The following is a 9994-nucleotide window of genomic DNA, read 5'->3' as shown; positions in this document are numbered from 1 at the left end:
ACATGACAATAAACTTCTTGAACCTCGAATCTTGAAAAAGGGTCATCAAGGTCCTCCTTTCATATTGATAAGACCATTATGACAATATTTTTTTTAAATCTTTTATTGAGTCAGTTTTATCTTTTTCCTTGGTGTCATGGTGACCTGTCTTTGAAGGACAGGAACAAACTGAGTCAAACTGTAAACTGGTCAGGGCAGCTGATTGGTAAATTGCAGCTTAGCCTAGAGTTGATGTATACCAGGCAGTTGCAGAGGATGGCCAGCTCTTAAATGATGATTCCCATCCCCTGCGGGATTTTCATCTTTTCCAGAGGGAAAAAGCTGAAAAGCTATTGCAAATTGTGCACTTAATTTGAATGTATTCATTAATTTATTAAATTTTTTTGGCCTTTTTATAGTATTTATTAGTTTGGGGGTTTGAAGCTGTGGTTTTATTGAAGCCTGGAGAATGCTCTCTTTCCCTCTGTATATGTAGCCAGTGTCTGTGTTTGATGTCTGGTTGATGGGTTGCCTGCTCTTTTAACTGCAAAAGAAATCTACCTAAGGGCATCAATAAAGGAACCTGAACCATCTCATATTAGCTCATCTATTGCTTTGTTGTTCACCACTTCACTGCTTTACTCTCATGGATGCTGCATTTTTGTTGCTATTATTACTTCCTCTGGATATTGATTGTGCCGCACTCTCAGAAATTGTACTAGGTTCATTGACTTTCAATATGGGAAGTGGGAAATAGGAACAGCAATTTACTGAAAGATGGAAATACAGTATAAAATGCAAAAACAGACTTTGCACAATTCTAATGAACTCAAAAGTCAGTATTTGCAAACTCTATCTTCATTCTTAAATATACAACAGAATTTTTTGTGAATATGCCAAGTATTCGTTAATAGTCTATCTACCAGAATTCTGAAAAGAAAATCAGAATTCTGAGATTAAAGTCAGAATCACTCTGTGCTCTTCATTTAACAACCTGCTTCTACGTATTTTCCCGATGTGGCACCATTACACCCAATCTTAGGGCAAAATCCAACTTTAATCCCCGAGTTTAAAATAAAAAGGTGTTGTAAAAGGCAAAATAAATGTGTGTGTGTTAGTTAATAATTACATGGACTATTTCACATGATAATAAGTTTGCATACTGTATGTGGGGCAAAACTATTCCAAAGGTTGTGCTCACAGGCAAATGTGACAACTGTGGCTTGGGGCTCAAACATGCACACACATCTTCTTCCATTAAATCTCAGGGACATTAACAGCAGCCTGGGGTCAGTGCTTTAAGTTATGCAAAGAAGGCTTTAAAATGTAACACAAAGTGAAGGGGCTGGAGTTTTAGTAGCACTTCCATTTTCAGCAGGGTGGATGGACTGTGTGTGTGTGTGTGTGTGTCTGTTTCATCTCATAATACAATCTGTAGAGTGCCCACAGTCAAGTTTGTAGGTTCACATCTAACAGTTTTAACTTTTAGAGATTTCCAGTTCCAAAACCTCACAACGCAGAATAAACTGCAACTCAAGAGTTGAGGAAACACTTAAATTATCCAGGGTTGCTATGTTGTTGTTACAAGCTATTCTTCTAACAATAAAATAATTTGAAGCTCAATTACTGCGATCATTCTGTGATACAGTGTGAACAGTATAAAATGCATTTACTTTAAGCACATGTCAACTATATTTGATCTGAACCGTACATTGTGCGCTACTTCTCTACAAGGTGAATATTACAGTTGGGACACAACAGAAAATGCAGAGCCGTGTTTTACCCTGAAGAGCAGGCGAGCGATGACACTTTGTGCCAGATGGAGGGGTGTCCAGAGGTGGCGGTAGAGTGCGGTATCCACCATGCCGGGATCCACGGCACACGAACTCACTTGGAAACCTCCACTCTGCATCTCTTGGTGGAGGTGGAAACTGAATAACACCTGGGCCAGCTTGCTCTGACAGTAAGCAGCATGTGAGGAGTAAGATTGGCTGAATACAGAGAGAGCAAGAAAGAATGTCAATTATTATCCTCCCTATGAAAAAGTAAGAAACTTTTAACACAGCTTTTCCAAAAATCTGATTAAATTATATTAATTCACTTTGCTAACAAACTAAATTCCTCAAAAAAAAAAAAAAAGGAATTAATTAATAAAATATTAATAATTCTGTCCTCAACTATATAATGTGTGTAGTATGATAGAAGCTTAAAATTATTATTTAAATAACATAATATATTTATAATGTCCCCGAAACTTAACAAGGGTATTATAAATGTTATGCTAGGCTTTTGGACTAAAAGAAGTCTGTACTGAGTTAAATCAGCATTTGAGTTTAAGACCTTGGATATTAAACACCAATATATCTATGTAACGACATGATGACGATATTCAGGCTGTTAATACATCTTGACAGCAGTGTTGAGAGCTGGAGCGATACTGAGTCAACTGGAACCAACAGTTGTCCACTTGTGCCAAACTGAGATGTGTAATACTGATCTCAGCATAAAGAAGGCAGGTGAGCACAATACACAAGGATGTGAACCGCTCTTCTTAAAGAATATCGAAGGGTTGACTTTATCTTTTTTAATAAAGCGCTTAATGTGAATGTCACACATCATTAAATATGTTTGTGGCTCAATAGTAAATGGCTGATAACCACCAAACACTAAAGTGAAAAATTAATGACCACTGTGACAATAGCAATTACATGAAATGACTCAGTTTGCATCTGAAGCAAGCATTTTTAAAGTCTATATATCATTTTAACTATTTATTAGTTTATTATTTGTTATTAACTTCAGGTATTGTGTGCATCAGATGCATGTCTTTGGACATTTGTGTTTGTGTGTACCTACCGGCTATTCAGGTCATTTAGTCTGATCTGTCCGATGCAGTGAGCTGAGGATGAGACGTTGACCACACGAGAGACATGACCCGATTTCCCAGAATCCTTCAGTGTATCCAGGAGTAGCCAGGTCAAAAGGAAGTGTCCCAGGTAGTTCACACTGAAGTGCTGCTCAAATCCATCCTCCGTACGCCCCTCAGGAACCAGCATAACACCCGCTTGACACACACATCCACACACAAATATTTGATACACAAAAAAATGCATTTTAGTATTTCAAATGTGAATTTAATTCAAATGCTACAAGACTAATTTAACATTTTACATAAAAAAGTAATAGAGATAAAACACAAAAAACGCAAAGGTTAAAGTGAAACCCATACATCAGTCAGTAATTTCTGATAGGCAACAATAGGCAAGCAGCTTGGTGTGAAAAAAATCAACTGTGGGAGCAATCATCAGAAAATGGAAGACATACAAGACCACTGATAATCTCCCTCGATCTGGGGCTCCACTCAAGATCTCATCCCGTGGGGTCAAAATGATCATGAGAACAGTGAGCAAAGATCCCAGAACCACACGGGGGGACCTGGTGAATGACCTGCAGAGAGCGGGGACCAAAGTAACAAAGGTCACCATCAGTAACACACTACAACGGCAGGGAATCAAATCCCGCAGTGCCAGACGTGTTCCGCTGCTGAAGCCAGTGCATGTCCAGGCCCGTCTGAAGTTTGCCAGAGAGCACATGGATGATACAGCAGAGGATTGGGAGAATGTCATGTGGTCAGATGAAACCAAAGTAGAACTTTTTGGTATAAACTCAACTCGTCGTGTTTGGAGGAGTTGCATCCCAAGAACACCATACCTACTGTGAAGCATGGGGGTGGAAACATCATGCTATGGGGCTGTTTTTCTGCCAAGGGGACAGGACGACTGATCCGTGTTAAGGACAGAATGAATGGGGCCATGTATCGTGAGATTTTGAGCCAAAACCTCCTTCCATCAGTGAGAACTTTGAAGATGAAACGAGGCTGGGTCTTCCAACATGACAATGATCCAAAACACACCGCCCGGGCAACAAAGGAGTGGCTCCGTAAGAAGCATTTGAAAGTCCTGGAGTGGCCTAGCCAGTCTCCAGACCTCAACCCCATAGAAAATCTGTGGCGGGAGTTGAAAGTCCGTGTTGCTCGGCGACAGCCCCAAAACATCACTGCTCTCGAGAAGATCTGCATGGAGGAATGGGCCAAAATACCAGCTACTGTGTGTGCAAACCTGGTAAAGACCTATAGTAAACGTTTGACCTCTGTTATTGCCAACAAAGGTTATGTTACAAAGTACTGAGTTGTATTTTTGTTATTGACCAAATACTTATTTTCCACCCTGATTTACAAATAAATTCTTTACAAATCCTACCATGTGAATTCATGGATTTTTTTTTCACATTCTGTCTCTCACAGTTGAAGTGTACCTCTGGTGCAAATTACTGACCTCTGTCATCATTTTAAGTGGGGGAACTTGCACAATCGGTGGCTGACTAAATACTTTTTTGCCCCACTGTATACAGTATCCAAGGACGCGTGCAGAACATTTCACAGTGTGACTGGATCTGTGTTTAATTCTCAAACTCCCTTTAAATTCAGCCAGGCGACTGCATTGAAATTACACAGCTGCGCAGAGGCTTTCTACTTCTCTCAATAAATATTTGATAAACTTTGTGCAGAGTCCGGCTGCACGCTCATATAACACAAGGACAGAACACAAAGACTCACCATTATTGACCAAAATATTTAGCGGCAGGTCCCGTTCTCTGAAGCTCTGGGCGAACTGACGTACAGACTGCAATGAAGCCAAGTCCAGTTTCTTAAACTCCACTGCAATGGACACACACACACACACACACACACACACACACACACACACACACACACACACACACACACACACACACACACACACACACACACACACACGCATCAGAGCCATTATAAATGGATTAATCCTCCACGACACTTTGCCGGTAAGACATCAAAGAGTGTATTAATCATCTTCTCCAGCGGGCTTGGTGGATTCCTACACTGCAACACTAACAGCACTTCCATTGCTCTATCACATTAACAAACCTAATACTCCCACCAGAACTCCATCAAAGCTCAGCACATTGTTATATCAGATCTAATATGTGATAAGACACAGGTAAGAGATCAGCTTCTCTCATCAAAACATGAAGGGGGACTGCTGGCTTTAGTAAGCTCAAGTGTCTGCACGCTCACAGAAACACTGATTTAAAAAAGCTTGACAAACCGAGCTTTCCTGGAATATATAAAATTTTAAGTAATAAAATAATAATAAAATTCTCAAATCTGTTCATCAAAAAGGGATATGTCATTCTGTTTGGGGGTTGATCAACGAGACCTACTTTTTCCACGGTCAAAGCTCTGTGGCTCCAAACACAAAGTTACCTCAGCATCCCTTATTAAATGGCCAGCCAGGTAACAAACCTGTGACATCACACCTTAACTAAACCACTGAGATACCCAAGGTGCGGCAGGGTTTATTGTAAAATAGTAACAGACTGGTGACAAATTAAAGGAACAAGAGCCCCTCCAATGAGAGCATCTTGTGGCTCTGCTATGCTGTGAGGGGTATTTTGCTTGCACAGTTTAGGTCCACTTGTCCTTTAGAGGGAAATCAATACAAATCTGTTCTGACTGATCACCTTTCTCCCATGCTGAAGCCTTCTATTCTGATGGGAGAAGGATCATTTTTTCCCAGGATGACAATATATTCCACGGGGTATTAAAGGTCATTGAACGTGTTGATTACGAAAAAAATGTCAAATGTATGATATGGCTTTGAAAGCCCACAGGTCTCAACCCAAGTGAGCACTATGCAGGAGAATTTGAAATATATTAGACAACATTTTCCACCACCATCAACATCAAAATGCCAAATGAGCTATTTTGATCTGCACAGTACCATGAAAATGTTCATCAAATATGCATTCAAGAAGCTCTTCAGGCTAAACAAGCCATTTAACTGCCCTGATTAAAAGTTCTACTGCTTTTTATTCTGCACTTGAACAGATATCATAATGAGGCATATATGACTGTCATGCAATGTATTAAATAGTGCAAAATCTCTGTATAGTAATACCTTTTTAATGGTGGGTAATATAGAAATGACCCCTAGTGGTCACTTCTCTTGTTTATCGGGAACAGTTTTATGTTGTCTTTCCCAGTTTTTGTGGTGCTTCTGCTTCATTTAATGGTGCAAAAACAAAAAAAATAAATAAACTTTCTTCTTTTTTACAGACTCTACATTTGTAGAATGACCTTCCCACTGCAGACACGACTGCTGACTCACTTCTAATCTTCAGCAGCAAATTGAAATCTCATTCCAGCAAGAAATGTTTTAAATTGTTCTTTAACCCTCTAACATCCTCTGTGTGCATTTCTCAGCACTTCAGGATGGGAAATATTCTTGAAAAGTAAACAATCCTGTTCTATTAAATGCTAAAACAGAAATCCTATTTTCGGTTTACTGGCTTAAAGCAACAGAGAAATGAGTTGATCACAGAAATGTGACACCCAAAATATACACAAAAACGAATACACTACTCTAATAGCAAAGTAATATACACTAGTGCTCCCATCACATTATTGTTTTTCTTACTCTGTGCAATCTGCAGACTCATAACTCTACATGGCTGAAATTGTTTTGCATTTTTTGTTGCCAGTGGAATCCATCATGTCTCTTTTTTATCTTTGTGTCATTAATATTTAATAATGTAAATGTAAATTTTAAAAATGCAAAATTATCAGGAAATATGTCGTCCTTAGCAGGTCTTTATTTTAGGCAAATACCTAACCTTAACACATGGCATACTACTGTGTGTCATTCATTTGAACAAACTAAGCCAAAATGCAGAAGCAGTGTGTGGAAAAACTAAGTTAACCCCCTGATTCAAAAGCCTGCAGAACATCTTTAGCAGCAATAACTTAAGGTCACTGTTTTCTGGACTTTACAACGCTGTTTTATGTCATTGAGGTTTGCAGGCATTTATAAAGTTTTTAAGCTCCCACCATAGCAGACAGCAGATGAGCAAAATAGTAAAACATCTTCTTTCATTGAGGTGATCACATTTTCTGCTCATCAATTAATTAAGTGCATCTGATTAGAAGCGCCTGGCTGCTACTTACCTTCTTAATTTGGATGGAAACAGAATCGGGGTTAGATAATAAATAAATCATGACATGGTGTAACAGGCCGTCTTTTATACTTCATTTGAGGTTGTATTGATCTAATTTTAAGACTAGCTAAGGACAGATTGTGTTTTTATTATATCTTGAGATATATAAGATATATAAGCCTATGATTACAGTGAGAATTTGAAAGTAGAAGCTTACACATTCTGACAAGCAAGACTGAAGCTGCACGAAGCCTCGGGATTATTCACATGGTTTGGCCTTGCATTTTTTAATAGCACTGTCAAATTATATCCCTCAATTCAAAGTAAAGCCTTGTGCCTTTCAAATATCTATAAAATAATATATTGTTTCCTTTAGAACTCAAGTAAGCCTCTAACGTCTCAAATATAATGGACAAAGACAGGAGGAGGACAGAGAGAACACAGGGAGGACGAGTTGATGGAACTGATAAAGAAAAGGGCTGCTGAGACAGATGAGAGTGCAGCTGTTCCTGATGAAGGTCTGATAGCAGTCTTATCTCCAAGCCACGCTACTCACCTCCTGCTGACTGTGTGTGTCTGAGAGAAAAAAAAGAAAGAAACGAAGAGAAAATAATAAGAACAAACCCGGTGTGTGCAGCAGAGTGACCGCGAGCACAAATTTGACTTAGTAAGAGTGTGTGCTTATGTGCACCTGAAAACAGGTGCACGTGTTGCAGGAGAATTGTGTGTGCGTGTATGTCTGTGTGTGTGCCATGCCCGTCAGTCCTCTCTTGTCATCTTGAATGGGGCCTCTCGAGACTGAGCCCTTTCAGAAAACCCAGTCGTATTTAGAAAGCCCACTGGGAGTGAAATGCCATTGATCATGCGTGGGCCTGCACCCCAGGATTTTCTATAACACTCAGGCTCCTTGACTCAATCGCTCAACACTGTGATTGTATTTTATGTCTTGAAACACGACGCGATGAAAAACCTTTGGAGGCGTTGTACCGGATCTACTCACTGACTCATTCACTGTTTATCTTAAATGAGCTGCAACTTGTCAAATGTGGAGGATCCAAACTAAGTAAAGTGGTTTTAGTGAGATAATAAAGTGGTTAATTTTGTATTACTCCTGAATAGTAGATGACAAAGATAATAAATAAATCAAGAAAAGATGACATAAGTTTGTTTCTGAGCAAAAAGTCATGAAAATAACCATGAAAGTCCTCCATGAAGAGCGATTACCAAGGTTTGTGATTCTGCCTATAAAAAGCAAACACCTTACCTGGTTTAAATTCACTCTCTTTGCCCTTCAGGGATGTCTCCCTGTGCCGTTTCACTATCGACCTGTACTTGTGCAGAGAGCAAACATGACTTCTTTGTTGAAGTAAACTACAGCTGTGGGGGGGGGGGGGGAAGTTTTCACAGGACTCTATGTAATCATGTGAAAAACTAAGGTTACCCTTACTACTTCCATACTTGATTAACTGATCAACTGACCATAAGCTGAGTTTTGGCAGTTTGCTGGTCTGAAGTATTCAGCTCTGTCAAAACAATCTTTCAGTGAGTGGACCGACTATAAAGGCCTCAGTTAGTTTTTAAATGTTAAAGTTCATGACAATTGAAGTAAAAAAAGACTGAACAAGTGCAGCTTGTTTGGAAGAGTTCCCAGAACAAAGCCTCTTCTCTCTAAAAAGAACACGGCAGCACGGCTTAGGTTTGCAAGCTGGCAGCCGAAAAAACACACAAGGCTCCTAAACAATGTCCTTTCGGTGGCATTGCCATAATACACAGCACCACGTCTGGCCAAAAACAAAGAGCATATGAGTTCCTGCTTGCTGGATTTGACTCCCAAATCTTAATCCTCTTCCTAAAAATGAAATTGAAGTTGGCAATTTTACACAGTGGAACAGAACATATATGGTAATCAAGTACAAGCAGTAAGAGTGGGACATCCAGAGAGTTATTCAAATGTAGTAGGAGCAGCAGAAGTGGTCCACAGGTGGACATTGAAACGACCCTGTCTTTCAAGGTGACAACACTCTAATTTAAATTAGATGAAGTTGTACTTTTTATATGTGGAGGTACATTGTACATTACTATATTCTAAAATTAGAATATTTATTCAATGCAGATAATCTGTATTTTATCTCTACATTTTCTGGCTTTGCATAATTTAGCCTCTTATCCGTTCCATTAATGTAATTTGCAATTTCAAAGTATGAAATTGTCCCTCATTTTAATCTTTTCTTTTGGATTAACTCACTAAAACTGCTGCTCTACAGTACTTCTATTTTCAGTTTAATGAGACTGCCTCAGTTATCTAAACAGACGTGCATGTGGCCATACAGCGAGCTGGTCATATAGCATGACACTGGTGCAGAATTGGTGCATGTGCATAATTAAAAACCAAAAAGTATTGAAAACAGTCAACTTTGCTATGAGAATAAGGTTGGAAGACGATGACGGGACTCAGTTCCAGTAAAAGCTGCCAAAGCTGACACAGGCAGGTCTAAAATAATTAGTAAAGTAATTTTAATGCTGATTTTAAATGTGACAAAATGCCTTAAATCACAATCTCAGACCTTTTTAAAATAAAGACATTTCCACATGTTACAGCAGGGAAAGCACAAGTGTAAATAAGTAAAAGATAATAATAACAGCTGACTTCTAGTTATTCACAGCCAAGAATTACTGTAACTTTAAAAAACACCATAAATAATTTATATCTGCATATGAAATAGTTCTGAAACAAGATGAAGGCATTACTTACAATTAGTTTCATACAAACAGTAACACATTTGTACTATGCTTCATTTTTGCCTACAAAAAACACACAACGACCCTTGAACGTTAGGTTTCACGTGTATGAATTGAAGTCTTAAGGGGATCAAAAGTCAAAGGATGGTTTCATGGCAGAGCAGCCATTTCTAACGTTGCTTTTAAAGCTTGTGAACTGTCACCTTCCCTTTCCCCTTTTTCATCTCAACCAGCTGCTCTT

General features: G+C 39.0%; 1 protein-coding gene across 3 annotated transcripts in view; it reads right to left on the bottom strand.

The window, feature by feature from the left end:
• LOC147311773 (polyprenol dehydrogenase) overlaps positions 1 to 9994 on the bottom strand; it is a 57738-nt gene that overhangs the window by 7027 nt on the left and 40717 nt on the right. For 2 of the 3 annotated variants that reach the window (XM_086266239.1, XM_086266237.1), the window contains exons 4-6: positions 4595 to 4696; positions 2836 to 3043; positions 1763 to 1970 (exon numbers count right to left, since the gene is read on the bottom strand). In XM_086266239.1, the coding sequence (XP_086122365.1) occupies positions 1763 to 1970; positions 2836 to 3043; positions 4595 to 4696 (518 nt within the window). The remainder of the gene's footprint in view (positions 1 to 1762; positions 1971 to 2835; positions 3044 to 4594; positions 4697 to 9994) is intronic. The other variant, XM_086266238.1, reaches the window with a different exon arrangement.

This window comes from Aulonocara sp. 'chitande type north' Nkhata Bay, linkage group LG16 (assembly GCF_057382095.1).
Source record: "Aulonocara sp. 'chitande type north' Nkhata Bay isolate Kocher_YH1m ecotype deep benthic linkage group LG16, A_spYH_male_GT1.1, whole genome shotgun sequence".
Taxonomy (NCBI): domain Eukaryota; kingdom Metazoa; phylum Chordata; class Actinopteri; order Cichliformes; family Cichlidae; genus Aulonocara; species Aulonocara sp. 'chitande type north' Nkhata Bay.
The sequence above is the reverse complement of the archived record's forward strand: the minus strand, read 5'-3'. Positions and strand labels throughout refer to the sequence as shown.